This window comes from Eubalaena glacialis, chromosome 3 (assembly GCF_028564815.1).
Source record: "Eubalaena glacialis isolate mEubGla1 chromosome 3, mEubGla1.1.hap2.+ XY, whole genome shotgun sequence".
Classification (NCBI taxonomy): domain Eukaryota; kingdom Metazoa; phylum Chordata; class Mammalia; order Artiodactyla; family Balaenidae; genus Eubalaena; species Eubalaena glacialis.
The window spans coordinates 155,026,132-155,049,836 of NC_083718.1; the positions used below are offsets into that span (position 1 = coordinate 155,026,132).

General features: G+C 37.5%; 1 protein-coding gene across 4 annotated transcripts in view; it reads left to right on the forward strand.

Annotated features, from left to right (window-relative positions):
- The first annotated feature begins 10,689 nt into the window (after window positions 1-10,689).
- Window positions 10,690-23,705, forward strand: part of SPATA6 (spermatogenesis associated 6) — a 140,886-nt gene continuing 127,870 nt past the window's right edge. For all 4 annotated transcript variants that reach the window (XM_061186608.1, XM_061186609.1, XM_061186611.1 and 1 more), the window contains exon 1: window positions 10,690-10,947. In XM_061186608.1, the coding sequence (XP_061042591.1) occupies window positions 10,897-10,947 (51 nt within the window). In that variant the 5' untranslated portion in view covers window positions 10,690-10,896. The remainder of the gene's footprint in view (window positions 10,948-23,705) is intronic.

The following is a 23,705-nucleotide window of genomic DNA, read 5'->3' on the forward strand; positions in this document are numbered from 1 at the left end:
TGTATATTTGTAATATTTATATGTATAACTTAATTTACTTATATATATATGTATAATATATATAATCAGAACCTTTGAGACTGAAGCCCAGGCATCTATAGTTTAAATATTCCCCCAGGTGATTCCAGTCAGGATTGAGACCCACTGGTTTTCAGACAGTAACATTCTTTTCCCATTTGTGAGCTATTCTGCTCTAGCCTCCTGTACAGCTTGAGGAAGCCATGTGACCTAGCAAATGGAGGTCTGTTGGGATCCTTCTGGAAAAGCTTTTATTTTCCTATAAAAAGGGACAGGCATGACATTCTGGTTCATGGGTGCTGCCCTTTCCCCTTTTTCCTGGTGTGGCTATGTACAACCAGCCTGAAGACAGCCAGCATGAAGACGAAAAACAATTCAAACAGCAACAACGATATCAACAAAAATGTGCTAAAGACAGTGAAAGGGAAAGATAGGCCTGAGTTTTCAAACCAGGTAAGTATCTGCAACATCCCTCTCCTGACCACCTCCAGACTTCTTGTTATTTGAAATTCTTAAATATCTTTATTCTGTAAACCAATGATAATTGAGTTTTCCGTTATTTGCAAGTAAAAGCAATTTACCTGAGTATTTGGTATTTTCTTAGGACGAAAGCTATTATGATTGAAAAAAAGAGAAGTATAGCCCATGCTAATGTTCAGAGTTCAGAAAATGAGTGTTCCTAGAATGACCATGTACAATGGACTTGAGATCCATTTTTTTACTGATTGCATCTTGCTAGGGCTGTCATAACAAGGTACCACAGACTGAGAGGCTTAGACAACAGAAATTTATTTTCTCATAGTTCTGGAGGCTAGAAGTCCAGGATCAAGGTGTCAGCAGGATTGGTTTCTTCTGAGACTCTCTCTTTGGCTTGTAGATGACCATCTTTTCTCTGTGTCTTCATATGGTCTTTCCTCTGTGTGTGTCTGTGTCCTAAAATCCTCTTCTTAGAAGGACACCATTGGATTAGGGCTCATCCCAACAACCTCATTTAACCTTAATTACCTCTTTAAAGACCCTCTCTCCAAATACAGTCACATTTTGAGGTACTGGGGGTTAAGACTTCAACCTATGAATCTTAGGAAACACAATTCAGCCCATAATACTGGTGACTACAATTTGGCCAGGAATAGGGTGTTCATGATTGGCTTAGATCAGTGATTCTCAATCCTGACTATAATTACCTGGAGAAATTTTAAAAATATAGATGCCTAAACCTTGCTCCCAAAGGTGCTGATTTAATTAGTCAGGGTGGGACCAGATATATATTTTTACATATTGTCAACCATTATTTCTCTAAGTGAGAGTTGGTTAAACCAACTTTATTTATCTTTAAAAATCCCCAGAACTTTGAGGGAGAGGTGAGAAGCCAGGCTTGTTCTGATGGGTAGACACTGAGGGAGGAGCAGTATAAAAAGGGGTCTGCAGTGTAGGGGTCAGGCTGCATATCTTGCTCAGGAAATGGGGAGAGACCCAACTCATCTCCACTCTTCTTTCTTATAAGAACAAGGGGAAATGAAGACGCCAAGAGGCATTGGCAGCCACATTCGTTTGAGAAAGAATATCCAAAATGGAATGCCCAGGGGTGCACAGGATAGGAGGGCAGTCATTTGGTGCCAATATGGCCTTATGTTTTCTGTCTATACTCTCAATTAATAGGCCTGATTTATTTTCTGGGACTGGTGTTAGACTTACATTTTGTTGAAACTTGCAGGTGCCTAGGAAGGACTGGAAGGGGCTGCTTATCACCTCGTGTGCTAGGAAACCACCTCCAACAGACACTGCCCAGGAGTTATTTGTTTCCTGAGAGCAGGACTTGAAAAGTCCCCTGAGGTCACTATTTGTGTCATGATTTTTAAATTTGTAATTTCTGTTGCAAAATTAATTCTGGATTCGTTTAAGAAATTCACAGTCAGCCTTTTTAACTTTTAGTCCACCTGCAATTTTTTTTCCCCAAACCCAGGGCCCTGGCAGTGAAAATGCCCAGTCCTAACCACTGGACTGCCAGGGAATTCCCTATCCACCTGCAATTTGACCAAATCAAGTACTGCATTAGTTTCCTACTGCTGCTGTAACAAACTACCACAAATTTAGTGGCTTAAAACAATACAAATTTATTATCTTACAGTTCTGGAGGTCATAAGTCTGAAATGAGTCTGGTAAAATCAAGGTGTTGACAGATCTGATGCCTCTGGTTCCAGTTCCTAAAGGCTGTCCTCATTTCTTAGCTCATGGTCCTGTATCACCTTTTTCCCCTCTGCTTCCATTATCACATTGCCCTCTTTCTGACTCTGACTCCTCCTGGTTCCCTTGTGATTACATAAGGCCCACCGGGATAATGCAGCATAATCTCCCCATCTCAATGTCATTAACTTGATCACATCTACAAAGTCCTTTGCCATAGGAAGCAATATTCATAGGTTCTAGGGATTCATACGTAGATGTCTTTGGGAGACCATTATTCAGTTTACCACCAGGACTCAGTGTTCCAGGAGGTTAAAGCTTGGTAGCTGTGGACAAAACCAAATGATATCTACATCAGAATCTCCTCCTTCCCCCAACAACTACCTAGCTCCAACATCACAAGAGGACCTGTCCTTGTTCAGAAAGTCTTCTGTAAGATGGATGTGGCTTACCATCGATGCAATGCTCCTAGCTATTTGGGGACCCTCATATGGGTACCCAGGTCCTTATCTTTCCTGCAATAGAGCCAGTACAGTTGAGTCTCAGGAGGCTGCCCCCCAGGTTGGAAGTAATCCCAATTCCAGAAGACCCAGTTTGTAACTAGAACTTTTACAGTGTCTCCTCCCACTCCCACTTCTTGCTTTTCTAAAGTAAGCTGGCCTGTTACGTGGCCATTTTCTCTAAGGCTGTTATATGAGAAATTGGAAGTGATTCCTCATTGGCTTGTTACTTTCTAAAACTCAGTCAGGGGAATGGCAATCTAATTATTATTGGCTCAACTGGCATATCTTACATAGGGAGACAAGCTTAATAAAACAAAGTATTCTTTTGGGTATGTATTATTATAGCTGCATAATACATATCAAGACAAAACACATTTTTCCAAGGGGTACAATTCATACTGTTCTATATAAGAAAATTCTTACCACAGAGTGATTCCTGCTTTATCTTTTCATTTCAAACTCCACCAGAAATTTTAAGTCTTGTTTCTCGTAAACCTTCCATACCATGCTCAGTGATAAATAAGCCCACAGTCCAGCATTAGAGGTTTAGAAATAGTTCTACTTTAAAATACACAGAACCATTTTGAGAATCAGCTTAAGCGATAGAAATGTACTTTCAGAAACACAAATTTATATTCAGACGCAAGATCATAATAACATATATAACATATTCTATTAATATAACAGTTACTGTTGTCATCATGATTACCTGGTTGTATTGTATCTTAAACTAAGTGGCATGTTTGCTATTGATAATATTAAACTAATAAATAATGAGAGCCAGCATTTTATAGCAGAAAGAAGGCTGCCTTTGGAATAGTGCAGACTAAAGTTTACATTCCTGCTGGGCCAGGTACTATCTGTGTGAGCGTGGGCAAGTATTTACTCTGATTTAGCTTCCTCGTTTGTTAAATGAGGATTCAAATACCTTGTACAGATGTGTGGGATATATAATTATGTATATAAAGTACCTTGTACAATGCCTGTATATATAATGAACCATCACTGAATGGTTACTATGGTTATTCTTATTGTTATTAGGCTTATAACTAATGAAGACACTGACTTTGTTGCCACTAAATCAATTCCTTTATGGAGACTGAACATGAATGAAAGATAACAGAGGTCTTTAAAAATGTCTCTGACCTTCTGACCATTTAGCCAGGGAGTGTAAGTTACCATTCTCACTTCATAAATGCAAAGTTGACTATATAAAAGGAAAAAAATGTTCTAATCTATTCCCACCAAGTATTCATCAAATGAGGTAGGATCTCTGGGAAAGATTAAGAGCTTACATTTTTTATTGGACTTACTTCCCATAAAATTTCATAGAGGATAAAAGGAGAGGAAGTGTAGAAGTGGTACTATTTCTGTTTTATCTGCTACCTGCAGTTATACATCTTCCTGAGATATCATTAATTATAGTGGTGCCATTCACAATGCTGCTATTCAGGCCTGCTAGAATTTTCACCAAAAATTCTACACCTGGGGCTTAGAAATTGGCAGCTGAATTTTTGTATGAGGCTGAAACTTGAAGGCTGTGACAGAGGCAACACCTTCAAACTAGTCACTATAGACTGAATATTTGTGTCCTCTCCCCAATACACACGTTGAAATCCTATGAATCCATCGCACTGGTTGAAATACTCAGTGCGACGGTATTTGTGGTTGGGGCCTCTGAGAGGTAACTAGGTCATGAGAATGGAGCCCTCATTAATGTGATTAGTGTTCTTATAAAAGAGACCCCAGAGAGCTCTCTCACCCTCTTTGCCATGTGAGGATACAACGAGAAAATGGCCATCTGACGCCCAGAAAAGGGCTTTCACCAGAACCCAACTGTGCTGGCACGCTGATCCTGACTTCTGACCGGACTTCTGGCCTCGAGAACCGTAAGAAATAAATTTCTGTGGTTTATAAGCAACCCGATCTATGGTGTTCTGTTCTAGCAGCCTGAACTAAGACAGGAGCTGTGCAGAGAGAGCCCAGAAACTGATGAGGGGTTTCCCCAAAACTTCAAGGCTGAGGGATGAGCTTTACATGCACAGGTGAGACCACCTGAGGCTTGCCACTTAGCAGCTGCTACAGGGTTGGGAGCAGAAGAGAGATACTTGAGATCAAGCAGTGCTAGAGGACACTGGATTTCTGAACCTTCCATTGTGGAGAGATCTTTTTTAACACTTTGTTAATACTCCTGGAATCCAGCTGATGCACCATAAAGGCTGCACTTTAGAAGAAAGGACCATGTCCTATAGTAAGGCCCACACTAGACCTGCCTTAACAAAGTCTATAACCAAGCCTGGCAAAACCCATAGGAGAGACAGAGTTTGGAAAGTTGGGTCCTACCAAGTTAGAGGGGCTATAGAAACATCTTGGGCTTTCCACATACCTGCAGTAACAAAGTGTATCGCTAAGTCTCCACCAGTTTAAGGCAATCAGCCAGTAATTAAACTGCCTGCTAAAACAAGAGTCAATACTCTTCAGAGAAAAGATAATAGATAACCCAGAATCCAGGGTCTTACAATGTGTTATTCAAAATATCCAGTATTCAATTTAAAAAATCACTAGACACACAAAGAAACAAGAAAATGTGATTCATAGTCTCGAAAACATGCAGCTAATAGAAACAGAACTCGACATGGTATAGATGTCAGATGTCAGATGTCAGATATAGCATACTACAACTTTAAAGCAGCTATTGTAAATATGTTCAAAGAATTAAAGGAAAATATGTTCAGGGAGTAAAGGAAAACATGGTCCGAATGAGTGAGCAAGAAATCTCAGCAGATGTGGAAAGTAAAAAAAGAAAAAGACTAAATGGAAATTTTAGAACTGAATAACACATTAACTGAAATGAAAATTTTACTGGATGGGCTTAACATCAGATTAGGGACGGCAGAAGAGTCAGTTACCTTAAAGACAGATCAACAGAAATTGTACAATCTAAAGGATCTGAAAAAAAAATTGAAGAAAAATGAAGAGAACCTCAGAGATCTGTGGACGAGAGTATGCAGTCTTATATATGCTCTTATTTTATAATCCAGATTCCCAAACCAGGACAAGACAACAAAGAAAGGAAAATTATAAGTCCAAGTTTCTTATGAACATATATGCAAAAACCTAAATAAAATATTAGCTAACGTAATACAAAAGCATATTCACAAAATAACAAAGTGTAAGACAACAAGGAAGGTACAATATCAGAAAACTATCAATGTACTTCATTTCACACATAGGCTAAAGTTGAAAGCCCGTATGATTATCTCAATAATCAGTGTAGAAAAAGCATTTGACACTGTTCAACACCTACTCTCTTTTGTATGAATTAATATAGAACTAAGTATATACAAAAAAAAAGAAAGAAAAAAATAGTATATTGAACTCCAACATACCTGCCATCAACAATTACATGGCTGATTTGTTTTATCCATACCTTCACCCACTGTCCATCACTAACAACTCCCACCTCCACTGGAGGTTTTTAAAGCAAATCCCAGACATCATATTTCATCCATAAATGCTTCAGGGTGTATGACTTTATAAAAGATAAGGGCTCCTTTTTTTTTTTTTTTTTTTTTTTTTTTTTTAAGAACCAGACCCTGGGCACTCTTATCATTCCTAAAAAAATTATTAAAAATTCTTTAAGATCTTCATATATCCAGTGAGCATTCAAATTTTCCCTCTTGCCTCATAAATACTTTATATTAGGTTATGTCTCTTTAGTCTTTTTTAATACACAGGGTCCACAGGGTCTCCCTTTTTGGTTTTTTTTTCCTTTGCAATTTGTTGAAAAAAAATCATATTGTCTTCATTTTGCTGCTTATATCCCTATTTTGTTTAACAAGTTAGTTAAATATTGTATTTCCTGTACATTGGTGATTTATTTGGATGCTTGGTCAGATTCAAGTTTGATTTTTTTGGCTTGAAAGGTGGTATTTTATTGCATTATCCCAGAAGGGGCATAACATCTGATTATCTCTCTTTTTGTGATGTTAAGATTGGTCAGTGTGTTTAAGTGTTGTCAGACTGACCTACCCATGATAAAAATCCTCATCAGCTTTTCACTGATGGTTTTAATAGCCATGAATATTCTTATTCTTTATTCTTCCTGTTCATTTATCGCTGGGAGTTTTCTATAAAGAAAACTCATCAACTCTTTGGTCACCCTGAGGTATAGTTCCAACAAGAAATTCAGTATGAATGCTTGATTCTTTCTTTTTATTTATCAGATTTCAGAATTAGTTGGTTCTTAAATCACCCAAAGCTGACTCATGCTTTTTTGCCCCTTTGAGTAACTTTACCACCTCATGGATTTTTAACACATCTGATGTGTTTTGATGCAATACAATTATCATTCCTTTTGGTGCTTGTGGTAGGCAGAATAATAATCCCCCAAAGATGTCTCTATCCTAATCCCTGGATCTGTGAATGTATTATCTAAAATGGCAAAGGGAGAGTTAAGGTTACATATGGAATTAGAACTGTTAATCACATGAGCTTGAGAAAAGGCAATTATCTGGGTGGGCTCAATGTAATCACAAGAGTCCTTAAAAGTGGAAGGAGAGAGGTAGAAGAGTAGGTCAGAGTGATGCACTGCGAGAAGAACTTGACTCTTCTTTGCTGGCTTTGAAGACGGAGGAAGGGGATTATGAGCCAAGGGATGCTGGTGGCATCTGGAAGCTGAAAAGGAAACAGATTCTCCCCTACAGCCTCCGGAAAGGAACCCAGCTGATCCTTTGATTTTAGCCCAGCGAGACCTGTGTCAGACTTCTGACCTACAGAACAGTAAGATAATAAATTTGGGTTGTTTTCAGCCTCCAAGTTTGTAGTAATTTGTTATGGCGGGAATAGAAACCCAATACAGTGCATATTATCTCTGTAAGAAAAAAATCAATAATAACAAGGAAACAAACAAAGAAAATATTCCAAACAGTAAGAGTTTAATAGGTTTGACAGATAAACTTATAAAAATAAAATTTTCTCTACAGTTGCAATAACTAGCAAATATAATGAAAAATAAGAAACTGTTTTCAATAGTAGAAAGAAAAAACTATAATTAAACACCTAGGAATTCAGTAGGACCTTTATGCAGAAAACTTGAAAACTCTAGTAAAGAACATAGAAGAGAAACTGATGAGAAACATTTTATGTTCTTGGATGGGATGATGCAATATTACAAAGATGTCAATTCCCCGAATTATTCTATAAATTTAATGTATCACGATAAAAATTCCAGTTGGGCTGCTTGAGAAACTTAATAAATTTACTCTAAAATAAAAAGAAGCAATAAAGGATCACAAATAACTAAACAATCGAGAGAGAAAAAGCGAGAGAGAGAGAGAAACTTGTCGAACAGTATATCAAGTCCAGTAATAAAGCAATGTGATATTGTTGCAAGAAAGACAAATAGAACACAGGGACAGAATAGGAAGCTTTAAGACAGAACTTTACGTAGTTAATATATGATACAGGTGCTGCCACAAATAAATGAGAGGAAGTATAGAACGTTTTGTAGGTATTGTTGGGAAATCTAGCTTACTCTCTAGCGGGAAAAACAAAACAAAATAAAACCTGGATCCTGGATTCCTAACACCATGTACAAGAATTGAGGCTTGATGGATTAAACGTCAAAATGTGAAAAGTAAAACTAAGAAGTTGATACAAGAAAATATAGGACATATTTCTGTTACCTAGGAATAAGGAAGACTTCTTAAAATGTCAGAAACACAAACACAAAATGTAAGGCAAAAATGATTGATTGATGTAGGTATTTCTATTAACTGAAGTATACCCTGGATAAAGTTTATAAACAGATGAAAAAGGGAGAAGATATTTGCATGTCTGAAACTGACAAGAGATACATAACTAGAGTACAGAAGAGTTCTTGTAAGAAAGACAAAAACTCCAATAGAAAAATGGGCAAAGAATCTGAGAAGACGATTGATCGTAAAGAAAGCAAAAATCTTATAAACATATAAAGATATGCTCAGACGCATCAGTAATCTGAGAAATTCAACAATGAGATGGTATTTTACATCTGTTACACTAGGGGAAACAAGAAAGCTTGATAATGCCAAGGTTGGGAAGAATGTGAGGGCATAGTTACACTCAGGCATTGGTTGCGGGAGTGTAGACTGGTGTGGCATTGAGGACAGCAACTTAGAATTATTTGGTCAAACTAAGAATACTCATAACCCATGACAATTTATGTTCTGTTCATGACACATTATATGGAAAATTAAAAGACCAAGCACAAACTAGGAAGATATATGCAACATATAATAGACAAAGAATTAGTATCTAGAATATATGAAGAACTAATATACATCAGGAGAGAGAGAGGGAGAGGGATGGAGAGAATCCAGTACAAAAATGGGCAAGAGAACTACTAAGCAGTTCACAAAGAGAAAATTGAAAGACTCATAAAACCATGAAAAGGTGCTCAACCTCAAAAGTAATGAGATGCAAAATAAAACCACAATGAGATACCTAGACTACACAAGTCCAAATACACAAAAATTCAACATTCAATACCAATGCCAAATGTTGGTGAGGATGTGGAAAAATAAGAACTCTTACACACTCCCAGCAGGAACATTAATTGGTAGAATTACTTTGGAAAATGGTGTGGCATTACCTATTAAAGTCCCACATGTGCAAAACTTAATACCCAGTCAATCACTCCTACTCTAGCATACATGCACTAGTAGACATGTACTAGAATGTCCATAACAACATTGTTGACAATAGCTAAAAATGGAAAGAATACAAGTAACCATCAATAGTAAAAAGCATAAATAAATCAATGTATATTCATATGTTATGTTGGACATATTCCACTGTCTAACAATGGAAAAAACTTCCTGTTACACAGCATCAAAGTTGGGAGAATCCTACAGCAGAAGAGTGAGAGAAGCAAGTTACAGAAGAATACATATAGTATTAATTATGTTTATATAACATCAATAACAGGAAAAAGTTAAACAATACCTTGTTTAGAGATGCAATCATGAATCGCAAAAGTATGTAGAAAAGCAAGGGAATTATTGTAACAAAAGTCAGGGTAGTGGTTATTTCCGGGGCAAGGAAGGCAATGCAATGGTTGTGACATTTCTAAGGTGCTCCTAACGTTCTATTTCTTAAGCTGGGTGTTAGTTGCACAGGTATTTGCTTTATTGTTATTATTGTTTAAGATGAAATTGCTTTATATACTTCTGTATGTGTAATCTATTTCGCACTAAAAATGATTTTTAAAACGATTGGCTTGGGCAATCTCTTAGATTTCCTTAATCATCGATGGTCTATGGCGCAGCCACTTTGCAACTGGACCTATTTTTGGCCCCTCATTGACAGTTCAACTTAAAACAATATACACTGAGATGCATACACAGGTGATTAGACGGGAAACCTTGAAGGGAGGGGGAAGACGCACTAAGAATCGCATAATAGGAGACTTGGAAGAGGAAGGTGATTTGATTGAGGCCCCTCTTCTCAGGGAGGCAACCTGAGTTCTACTTGAGAGCTCCTGAGGTCCAGTCCTGGTTCTCTCTTTGAATGGAGCACGTCTCTTCTCCAATCCTGTTTTCTCATGCTGGCTTTGAACACTGTAAGGAAATTCAAATAAGAGAACGAATAATCGTTATTATTCTTTACAGTTGGGGAATTGAGGCAGCAGGGGGACGCCACTAGCTCAAGTTGCCACTGCCACGTTGGAATTCAGGGCTCCTAAGTCCAGCACCCTGACCTGCGCACTGTCCTATTATACAGCTATTCTCTTCTTCTTCTGGCTTTGGGCCCATAGTTTGACGTCACAGACGAAATACCCCTCCCCACCCCGCCTCGCCCCGCCCCTTCGGAAGCCCCGCCTCCTCGAGCGGCCCCGCCCCGCCCCGCCCCGCCCGGCGTTCGCTGAGTCCCGCCCCCAGCCGCTCGCCCTCGAGCGGCGGCTCCGGCGCGTCCCCGCTAGCTTCTCTTCCGGCCCCGCCCCTCCCGGCTGCCATGACAACGAGTCCGCGCCCAGAGCACGGCTGCCGCTCGGGCGGGACCCAGGCTGGACCGCGGGCCCCGGCCTGGGGGCACAGCTGCTACCGCCGCCGCCACCTCGTCTCCTTCACGTCCCAGCCCCGCCCCGCGTCTCCTCGCCTCCCTCGGGTCCGCGGCCGGGGTCCCTCCCCGCCGCCCCAACCCTGCGCGGATGCCGAAGGTGAAGGCGCTGCAGTGCGCCCTGGCGCTGGAGATCCGCTCTGTGAGTACCGGTCGCGCCCCCATCGCCGCCGCCTGGGTGTCGTCAGCCCCCGGAATTTACTCGGGACTCCGCCTCCGTTCACTTCCGAGAACCCCGGGTCACCGCGAAACCTTCTCCATCCCCCGAATCATCCCTATGGAGCTTTGATCCCGTGTCACTTGGCTCTTCCCCAACCTCAAAATCACGAACGCCCTCCCACTCCAGCCACACAGAGGCCTGACGCCCCCCCACCGAACCCCTCCACCTCAGCTCCCCTAGCTTCCTCCCAACTTACAGTTCGGGTTCCTTCAAATCCTTTCCAAACCACTTTAGAAAGTCCTCCTCTCTCCTCTCTTAACTTTCCAGTGAATTGGGGTGGGGGAAGAGGCTTCTTTTAAAATTCCTTTTCTCTGCTCCAGTTCTTTTAGTGAGAGTATTACTGGCTCGACTTTTCCCCAGTCTTCGGGGGCGGGGTGGGGTGGTTTTCCTCCCAGATCACGGCTGGCGGATTCTTTCAGATAGATTAACAAGCTTCTGATTAGTGAAGGGGCCTTTCCTCTCAAAGTAGAGTCCCCACACCCCACAACCGAAATGTGTCATCATTGCACACAGCACCTTGCCATCTACCCCAGGGTCAATACTTCGGAAACCATTTCAGGTCTCTCCAGCCCCCAAACTCTCCCGATGTTGAGAAAGAACCCCTATCCTTCCCTTCACTCCAGGAAAGGCACGAGCTTTTAGAGGGACACTACTAATTCTCTAAACTTGCTCCAGAGGACCTTCAGCCCCACCCAGTCACTCTCCAGACATGCCGAAGAGGATAGTGTCCCCCAGCTTGCTGTGGAGCTCCAGCTGAGGCAGAGGACCCCCTGCCCTTCCTCAAGTGAAGGGCCTTGGACCTCTCCATGCCATGAGCAAACGCCATCCCTCTGAATAATCTCACAAGACCCTTCCAAGGGGTTTTGATCTCCTTCCCCCTCACTCTTTACAGGACCCTCTCATTCTCCTCTTCAGATGAAATCTCCAGCCTCTCTCTTCTAGAGGAAATCCCCCCAAAAGTCTTTCCATACCTCCATTTTAGACCTGCAGGCAGTTTGGAAACAAAATTCCTCCTTCAGTCCTTTTTTTCTTTTTCCACTTCTCTAAGTCCTTTTATTTCTCATCTCTTTCATCTCCCAGCAAAACTGTGTGTGTGTGTGTGTGTGCACGTGTGTGTGCTTAGCCAACACCATTCCTCTGGGTGCTGCATAGAGTAGCCCTCCCCACTTCCTTTCTGCACGCCCTGCAGTCAAGGCTGTCCATCCCCCCACCCCAAAGCATCCTCTGCTTTCCTTGCTGTCTTTCCTCACATTACAATGAGGCCGCTGTAGCACAGTCCCTGAAACCTCCAGGGAAGTCACAGGACTGTTTTAGGTCTTTGGCTAGGTCTTAAAGAAAGGAAGGCAGGGTAGGGCAGGCGTGGAGAGGAAAGTTTCTGGCACTGTCGCTTTATCTTTAAGGCTGCAGAGATTTTACTCACTGCACTGTCAGAAACTCTATAGTTTTGGCTTCAGATGTTTTTTTCATCCCACAGCTGCCAAAGCTTGGCAGCCTTTTTGTAAAGGCTGGATTCATTTGGCAAAAGAATACACTAAGCTTCCTGAACCGCTGCGCCGGGGGCAGTTAGTAAAACTCCTGAGTTCAGCCTCTTTAGACTTTGTTACTGGCTGCTTCTTCCTCTTCTGCTAACCAATGCAGTTTAGCAGCCTGGTGAGAGCAGCTGCCTGACAGGCCGGATGTTGCTTTCCTTCCTTGGCCAGTCCAGACCTGCTTATAGCAAGCACTTCGTGGTAACTGACTACTGCCTGAAGGGGTCAGAGAGAGAAACGTTATTTCACTACCCTTTCTCCCCAGTATTAGTTGTCAGGCGGAAAGTGAATGGCTGTATAATGGAGCTTTGTTGTTCATCGTGGCTTAAGAAATTATGCAGGTGGAAACATTCCTATTTCATTTTTTTCAACAGACATTTGAATCACAGAATTTTACAGTTCTAAGAAATCTTAGCTTTCATTGGATTGAATTTCTTTTTATGGGTGAGAAAATTGAGGCTTAGCTTGACTAAATATTTTTCTAGGTTTGCGCAACTATTTAGGGGCAGATCTGCAGCAAGATGCTAAGTTTTCTGACCAGCAAAAACCCCATTAAATGACTCTGATGCTCAGAAGGAGCAAAAAAGACCGTTAATAACCGTACACATTAAACAAGCTTGATTGATTTGGCTTTGATTGAATAGAGGAATTAATGTGAGCATAGATATTTTTAACATCTTTTCAATTTCATTTTTTTTCAATTTCATTTTTTTCAATTTAATTTAATTCTTTACATTTATGGGGTATAAAAGTCAAAACTGTATAAAATGATACACTCTGAGAAGTCTCATTTCCAGCCCTTTTCAAACCTATTTTCCATCTATTTTCATCTGCTGTAGGTAACCATTTTTATTGGTGTCTGATTTATTCTTCTAGTATTTCCCTTTGTAATATAATCAAATAGATACACACACACACACACACACTGTACACTCCCCCCTTCCCATATATATTTTTTTACTTTCCTTCACAATAGGTAGCATATTATACAAGCTAGTCTGCACTTTGCTTGTTTTCTTTCCTTAAGGTATCCTGAAGATCACTCTAGGCAAGTTGGCATCTTCTTTTCCCTCAACTTTTTATTGACATTTTTCAAACATACAGAGTAGTTGGGAGAATAGTACAATGAATATATTCCATGACCTATGTACATTAATTTGATATATCTGTATATTTGTATATGTATAATAATAAATATTTTTTACTAAAAATATGAATGTAAATTGTTGCCATGAGACTCCTAAATACTTCAGCATATATCTTCTAAAAATAAGGACATTGTTCTAAATAACCACAATACTATTATCACACCTAAGATAATTATCCATAATTTCCTAGTATCTAGTCCATTTTCAAGTTTTCCTAGTTGTCACAAAAACGGCTTGTATAGTTAACTTTTTCAAACCAGGATCCATTCAGAGTTTACATGTTGCATTTGGTCATTAGGTTGTTGTAGTCCATTTTAACATAGAGCAGTTCTACTTTTTCATTCCCACAATGTTTTCCCCCCCTGTGGATTTAGATAAATTCATACACTCATACAACCATTATTTGGATCAAGATTTAGAACACTTCCATCGCCACAGTAAATTCCCTTGTTCCCCCTTTTAAGCCCCACGCAGAGGGAACTCCTCTTCTGATTTCTATCAGTGAAGATTAGTTTGCCAGTACTTGAACATCATATTAAATGAGCTATATAGTGTGTAATATTTTGTGTGGGCTTCTTTTGTTCATCGTATTTTTGAGACTCATTCATGTGCTGTGCCTATCGGTAGTTCCTTTATATTGTGGGGTAGCATTCTATCATATGATTTGTATCACGTTCTATTGTACACCGCATGTTTACCCATTCTCTTTATTGTTGATTATTTGGGTTGTTACCAGGTTGTGGTTGTCATGGATAAAGCTACTATGAACATTCAGACCAGGCTCGGATACAGGATATCCCATGTTGTGTTATTGTCTGAATTTTTTCCCATCGTGGTGATATTTAATTTGTTCTTCTAAACTGGAAATTAGGTGTTTTATTTCTACCTGCCTATTGAAAGTGTGGCACTTCATTCCATTCTCCCCTTTCCATGTTTATTTTTCTGCTGCAGTCTTGTATTTGTGGTATCTCATGTTTAATACTGTGGTAATATGAGAGCAAAAACATAGTAAACATGAAAGGTTTTGGTGTATAACGCAATATTTTGTGTCGCTCAACAGAGCCGTGCTTTGAGAGAAAATATGTTGCTGGGAAGAAAGTGTGACTTTTCTCAAGGAATCTTGGGAGAATGATGTAATATGCCAAAGTAACTTGGTTTTAAAGAGCAGCCAAAACTTATATTTCCCATCACTTACACTTTTAATATTTGAAACATCTTATCTTTGATATGAAAAACTATATTTGCTGCTTCTCTCTGCCTTCTTCTTTTTATTCAGTAGTGAAGTTTTCATGAGATTTTTTTAGGAATATAGAAGGAAGAAATTGGAGGTACAAGAGTAAAGCCCAATGCCTGGGCAATAAAATCAACCAATTTGCTTTACCTGAATAGTGTAAGTTTTGGGTTAGTCTGTATTGTATAATTCCCATTTTTCTTCTCTATACTCACCTCACCTCTTTACCTCACTCAAATTATTGATAGCATTGAGGCAAAGAGATCTAGGTACTTTTCAATCACAGTTCATCTGAACATTCGTGATCGTTTTCTGGTTTCCTTATTCAGTTATCCTGCAGTTGCTGGTAAATTTCCCTGGAATACAGACTTTTTAAAACTTTAAAGTACTTCAAACTTACAGAAAAAGAAAACCTAAATACTGTGATCTCCCCCCACCCTGATTTAATAAATCCTCATTTTACATGTTTCCTGCAGATTTTTGTTTTTAAGAAATAAAATGTTACAGATGTAGTTAAGGCCCCTTTGCATCTCTTGCTGAGGCCAATTTTCCTCTGTCCCTTCCTAGAGGTAACATAATCAATATCCTGAAGTTGGAATATATTCTTTTCATTCAGGTTTTTGTAAGCTTACTACATATTTGTGTATGCCTACGTACTACGTATACTATTGTTCTGTTTTAAAACTTTACACAAATGGTGTCATACTGTAGGTATCCTTCTGCAGATCTGTTTTTTCCACTTCACTGTTTCTGAAATTTGTCAGTGTTGATTCTTACAGATCTAGTTAATTTCCTTAATTGTTATGTAATGCTGTATATTTATATGACAGTGATTTAATCCTTATTCCCCTATTGATGGACTTTTAAATACCAGTTTTCATCTTTTTTAATATTACAAACAATGTTACAATGAGAATATTTGAACATACCTTCTGGTGTCCATGAGTCAGTTTTCTCATAGGCAGGTATTGTGCCCTAGGGAGCATTCTAGAAATTTGTGGGCTACCTTGTTTGCCATAGTGGTTTGGGGGGGGGTCCTATTGGTGTTGATTATCTGGTATTCTGCATGACTTGACTGTCCCATTGAATATGTATATGAAAACCTGTTTATAATTATTAGAGATTAAGAACCTAACTCTGTTTTATGTATAAACACAAAGTCTGTTTTTTTATTTTTTTGGGAAAAAAAATGTTTTAAATACAGTGAATTGTCCAGTAATGCAGTTACCATGTAAATTGAGGAAAGAGTGTACTTTGTTTTGTTCGGAACTCTAGTAAGAGTTTACCCTTTCAGAATATCATGGCGTCAGTGGCAACTCTGCTTGTGTTTGAGCTGCCAATACGTGACACCTATCATTCAGCTTTTGAAACAGACCAGTTCATGTTGATTCTGTGAATAGGTGCAAATATTGTATCTTCTAGCTTAGTTCTACCTGAGCGTTTACACATAGAAATATATAATTTATTATAAATTATTTCTGTATTTTTTTCAGTTATGGCATTGGTTTATTTTTTAGTTATGTGTATGGGTAAACTGCAAAATATTAGCTGTAAAAGGAGGTTGTTGGATCTTGTAGAGACCCAGTGCTATAGGGAATAGATTTAGAAATGGAACTACCGAGTCTTAGGGAATTGGTTTAATTTCCTAGGGCTTCCATAACAAATGTCCTCAAACTTGGAGTCTTAAATGACAGAAATTTATTCTCTCACATTTACTGGCGGCCAGAAGTTAAAACAAAGGTATTGGCAGGGCAGCGCTCCCTTAGAAGGCTCTTGGGGAAGACCCTTCCTTGTTCTTCTAGCTTTTAGTGTCTCCAGGCATTTCCAGAATGTGGCTGCATAACTCCAATCTCCAATCCTAGAGGTTTCCTTTTCTGTGAATAGCCAGTTCATATCCTTTGCCCTTTAGGAACATAAGAGTATTTTTTTCTAGTTAAATATATTTTGAACACCACCAACCTTTGTTGGTTATATGTAATGTAAATGTCAAAGATCTTCTAGTTGAAGCTTATTTTTTCACTTTGTTTTTGCTCTTTTTAGTAATGCCTTTTGTTTTTATTTTCTATTTTTTGTTGTTATTGTTGCTGGTAAACAAAGAACGCTGAGTCTTTAAGTTAACTTTTTACAGAACTATAGCATATATGCAGAAAGTGCACAAATCCAAAGTGTGTAATCACCACCCAAATGGATAATTAGAATATTATCAGCACCCCAGGTTGCTTCCTTGTGCTCCATCCCTTCCAGCCACTCCACCTGCCCCCCTTCCCCTCCCAGAGGTAACCACTGTCTTGACTTCTATCATCATAACAAATTTTGAACTTTTGAAGTCAGCCTCTTTCTTTCTCCCTCCCTTCCTCCCTCCCCTCCCTCCCTCCTTCCACTTTTACGTATAACTTCTTTGTGAGAATTCATCCATGCTGTTATGTGAAGCAGTAATTCTTTATCCTTTCTATTGTTCCCCCCCCCAGCTTTACTGATATATAATTGACAGATAGCATTGTATAAGTTTAAAGTGTACAGTATGTTGATTTGATATGTTTATAAATCGCAAAATGATTACTACCATAGTATTAGCTACCATCTCCATCCTGTCACATAGTTGCCATTTCTTTTGGTGAAAACAATTAAGATCTACTCTCTCAGCAACATTCAAGTATATAATACAGTGTTATTAGTTATCGTCACCATGCTGTACATTAGGTACCAGACTTGTTAATCTTATAACTGGAAGTTTATACCCTTTCACAAATATCTCCCCATTTCCCCCACCTCCTGAGTCCTTGGTAAACACCATTCTACTCTCTGTTTCTCTGAGTTTATCTTTTGTAGATTGCACATATAAGTGATATCTTACAGTTATTTGTTTTTCTCTGACTTGTTTCACTTAACGTAATGCCCTCAGGGTCCATCCAAGTTGTCACGAATGGCAGGATTTCCTTTTTCCTGATGGCTGAATAATATTGGTACATATATATCACATGCTCTTTATCCATTCATCCATTATCCATTGACGGACACTTAGGTTGTTTTCATATCTTGGCTGTTGTGAGTAATGCCATTGTGAACATGGGAGTGCAGATATGAGATCCTGATTTCAGTTCCTTTGGATGTATATCCAGAAGTGGGATTGCTGGAGCATATGGTCATTCTATTTCAAATTTTTCGAGGAACCTCCATACTGTTTTCCATAGTGGCTATGCTCAATTTACATTCCCACCAGAAATGTCTTAGGGTTCCCTTTTCTTCAGATCCTCACTAACACTTGTTATCTCTTGTCTTTTTCATGATAGTTACTCTGACTTGTGTGAGGTGATATCTAATTGTGGGTTTGATTTGCATTTCCCTGATGATTAGCGATGTTGAGCATCTTTTCATGTACCTGTTGGCCATTTGTATGTCTTCCTTGGAAAACTATTCTGTTCCTCTGTATCCATTTCTATTGTTGATGACATTTTCATGTTTTCTCCAGTATTGGGATATTACAAATTGTGCTCCTGTGAACATTTTTGTACATGTCTTTGTTGCATATTTTGTATTCAGCAACATTGCTGAAATCTCATATAAGTTATTTGGATTTTCTATGTGGGAAATCATGTTTGTAAATAAAGTCGGTTTTGACTTCTCTTGTACAATGTTTTTTCTTTTTTTTCCCTTTTTATTACTTATGTCCTTGATTAGAATCCCCAGTATAATGTTAAATAGTGGGAATAATAGTACATATACTTGTCATTTTATTTTATCCGGCTGAAGTTTCACCAGTATTAGATTGAATCTTATGAAATTGCTAACAATGGGCCATTTTTTGACTAAAAAAAAAAACACGACAATTTCATATATTTCAGCCTAATATAATATTGGCTGTAGGATTTTCATTTATTGAGTTAAGAAAGTCCCCTTCTATTCCTTTTTTTTTTTTTAGCTGCACCTGTGGCTTGTGGGACGTGGGATCTTAGTTCCCGCCCAGGGATTGAACCTGGGCCCTCGGCAGTGAGAGTGCGGAGTCTTAACCACTGGACCGCCAGGGAATTCCCCCTAATTTTTAAAATATCCTGAGCTTTGAATTATATTGAATGCTTTTCCCTCAGTCTAATGAGATTATTATATAACATTGCTCCCATGTTCTATAGAAGGGACACATTTTGTGATGTTGCACCTTCTCCATTCCTATGATAGATTCTTTTTAGTCAGGATGTATTATTTTTACTATATTTTGTTGGATTTGATTCATAATTTTATATTTAGCATCTTTCATTTGTGTTCATAGATGAGATATTAGCTCTATAAGTCAAATATTTATTTAGCTTTTGTTTTTTATTATTAAAACATTTATTTTGAAATATTTCAGACATAGAAAAAGTTATAAAGAGTAACATAATGAACACTCATATTCCTCCCCATCAGGTTAAGATGTAAAACATTACAGAGAAGGTGAAGTCTCCTGTATCTCTCTCTCTAATAGAATCCCTCCTTCCTTCTTCCTTTGGCTAGTCACTACTCTGAATTTTGTGTTATTCTCCCTATTTTTCATTGCTTTTCTCATTTTAATATCTGTCTTTAAGGCATTGGATTTACTTGCAAGTGCTGCTTAACTGGCATCCTAAGGGGATTGATGAAACTGTTTTAAAATTATTTGGTTCTAGATATTTTATAATTTTTATAAAATTTATTTTATGCTTTTTACTTTACCTTATGAGCTATTTAGGAGTTTGTTTTGATTTCAAGATGTATAGGATTTATATGTGTGTATATACTCTTTTTCCCCCTCGCCTTCCCGCCATACATACATACACATACATACATTCTTTTATTGTAGTATTTTAATTTAATTGTATTGGGGGTATTGAATGAAGTCTGTGTGATATTGATTATTTTTGTTGGCGATTTCCTATGTGTTATTATCCAATTATTATATATATAATATATTTATGAATAATCCAATTATTGTGAATGTTCTCTATTTACTTGAAAATAATATATAAATTTATTTGTTGGATATAGGGCTCTATCTGCCATTATCAGATCAAATTTATTTTCTCTGAAATATCTTCAGTTCCATATTAAATTTTTTGTCTGCATGCAACCTCTACCAGATTCTAATGGAGATATTAAAATCTTTACTATCAAAATGTATTTTCATTTTATCCTTGTTGTATTCTAGTATACTATGATTATAGAACTATAGATTCATTTCTGTTTATTGTTTTCCACTGAGTTTGTACTTTCCATCTGAGAATTTATGGAATTCTGCAGTTTGGGGAAATTCTTAGCTTTTATATCTTTGAATATTGTTTTTCTGCTGTTCTCTCTTTTCTTCTGACAGTGCTATTAGGCATATATTGGAACTTTTATCTATTCTGCTTTCTTAAGTGCTTTTTTTGTGTGTAATATTTTTATATCCTCCTGTTCTGGGAGAATTCTTCAGTATTATATTCTTATTTACTTATTAAATTAGATTTTTAAATCTTCTCTACTGAGATTTTTAACTTCATTGACTACATATTCCAAGATTTCTCATTTAGTGTCTCTTTTTAAACATATGCCAAATATTTACATTTTTACCTGTTTTAATTTCATAAATTTTGTTTTTTATGGAGTTTTCTCCCCTTATTAGATGAAAGATTCTAAATACTTATTTTAAAATTATTTTCAGATTGTGTAAATTAATTTTCATATATAGTGGATTTATCTCCTGATTGTCAATTTTGTTGGTTTTCTTAGTGCTTGGGATTTCACTGAGATTATGGACCACTTTTGGGAGAATTAACAATGAACCTTTCAATCCATTAACTGGTATATTTTCCCATCTATTTAGGTTTTCAGGTTCTTTCAATGGTGTTTGTAGTTTTCAGAATACATGTCTTACACATATTTTGTTAAATTTATACCTAGGTAGTACATGTCTAAGATTTTAATGATATTATAAATGGTATTAAATTTTTTAAAATGTGCTAATATATAGAAATAAAGTTGATTTTTTTGCCTATTGACCCTATATCCTTTTGTTTATTGAGACTTGTTTTATGGTTCATGATATCATCTATCTTGATGAATGTTTTCATGTGCACTTGGAAAAAAATGTGTATCCTTCTGTTGTTGGATGGAGTATTATGTAAATGTCAGTTAGGTCAAATTACTTGAACGCTGTTGTCCATATCTTCTATACCCTTTATGATTTTTGACTGCTTATTTTATCAGTTATTGACAGGGAAGTGTCAAAATTCAGTTATATATTTTTTTGCTTCATTACTTTGACCTTGTCTTATTAGGTGCATACAATTTAATTTTGTATATCTTTTCATAAATCAACTTTTTAATCGATATGAAATGTTCCACATTAACCTTGGTAATCTTTCTTTTTCTGAAGTCTGCTTTATATCAAGATAGCCACCCCAGCTTTCTTATGATTAGTGAATGAATGGTGTATCTTCTTCTATAATTTTACTTTAGTCCTGAATTTTTAAGTTTTAAAAAAATTGAGATATAATTCACATATCATAAAATCCACTCTTTTAAAGTGTACAGTTCAATAAATTTTTATATATTCACAAAGTTGTGCAACAATCACCACTAATTCCAGAACATTTTCATCACCCCATGAAGAAATCCCATACCTATTACTGTAATCTCCCTCTCCCCCCAGCCCCTGGCTACCACTAATCTAATTTCTAGGTCTATGGATTTGCCTACTCTGGACATTTCTATAAGTGGAATTATGCAATATGTGGCCTTCTGTGTCTGGCTTCTTTCACTTAGCATAATGTTTTTAAAATTCATCCATGTTATAGTATATATCAGTACTTTATTTCTTTTTATGGCCAAGTAATATTCCATTGTATGGATATACGACATCTTGCTTATTCATCAGTTGATGGACATTTGGGTTGTATCCACTTTTTGGTTATTATGAATAACGCTGTTATACTCTTGTACCTATTTTTGTGTGAACGTATGTTTTCAGTGCTCTTGGGTATATACCTAGCAAGTTGCTGGTTCTTGTGGTAACTGTTTACTTTTCTTGAGGAACTACCAAACTTTTTACCACAGTGACTACACCATTTTACATTTCCACCAGCACAGTAGGAAGGTTCCAATTTTTTGGCATCCTCCCCAACACTTGTTTTGTCCATCTTTTTATTTATAACCATCCTAGTGAGTATGAAGAGCTATCTCATTGTGATTTTGATTTATATTTCCCTAATGACTAATGATGTTGAACATATTTTCATGTGCTTTTTGGCCATTTGTGAATCTTCTTTAGAGAGATGTCTGTTTGTTTTTGCATCATGTATTTTGGGGCTCATTTAAATACATATATGGTTATATTGTTGTGTCTTCTTGGAATATGTTTACCTATGTTTTTAATTGTTACATCATTATAAAATGTCCTTCTTTGCTTCTAGTATCAATTTTTGTTTTAATGTCTAGTTTGTCTGATGTTATTAGGATAACCACTGCAACTCTCCTTTGGTTACTTCTTGCATAGATTATTTTTTTCCCATTTGTGTCTTTGAATCTAAAGTGTGTCTCTTGTAGACAACATATAGTTGGATTATAGTTTGTAATCCATTCTGCTAAACTCTACCTTTTGATTGGAGTGTTTAGTCAATTTACATTTAATGTAAGATAAGGTAGGATTTACCTCTGTCATTTTGCTGTCTTTTCTGTCTTAATGTCCTCTTTGTTTCTCTGTTTCTGCATTAGTGACTTCTTTTGTGTTAACTATTATCAAGTGGACCATTTTAATTCCCTTGTTTCTATTACTATAGTTTTTGAGTTATTTTCTTAGTAATGGTTCTGGGGTTCACAATTAACATTTTAATTTTTAACAGTATAGTATAGATTAATACCAATTTAATTTGAATAATACATAAAACCTTTGCTTTTATTTAGTTCTGTTCTCTCTCCTCTTCTTTATAATTTTATTATCATACAGATGACATCTTTATACATATACACCTTTCAACACAGTTTAATAATTGTTGCTTTATGTAATTTTATTTTAAATAAGAATGGTTAAATGAGAGAAAATACATTTATACTGTCTTAGATTTACCAATGTAGTTCCCTTATTGGTGTTCTTTATTTTTTCATGTGCATTTTAGCTACTCTCTAGTGTCCTTTCATTTTAATATGAAGAATTCTCTCTTTTTGTTTGTTTTAACATCTTTATTGGAGTATAATTGCTTTACAACGGTGTGTTAGTTTCTGCTTTATAACAAAGTGAATCAGCTATACATACACATATATCCCCATATCTCCTCCCTCTTGCGTCTCCCTCCCACCCTCCCTATCCCACTCCTCTAGGTGGACACAAAGCACTGAGCTGATCTCCCTGTGCTATGTGGCTGCTTCCCACTAGCTATCGATTTTACATTTCATAGTGTATATATGTCCATGCCACTCTCACACTTCGTCCCAGCTTACCCTTCCCCCTCCCCGTGTCCTCAAGTCCATTCTCTATGTCTGCATCTTTATTCCTCTCCTGCCCCTAGGTTCTTCAGAACCAATTTCTTTTTTTTTTTTTTTAGATTCCATATATATGTGTTAGCATATGGTATTTGTTTTTCTCTTTCTGACTTATTTCACTCTGTATGAGATACTCTAGGTCTATCCACCTCACTACAGATAACTCAATTTCGTTTCTTCTTATGGCTGAGTAATATTCCATTGTATATATGTGCCACATCTTCTTTATCCATTCATCTGTCGATGGACACTTAGGTTGCTTCCATGTCCTGGCTATTGTAAATAGAGCTTCAGTGAACATTGTGG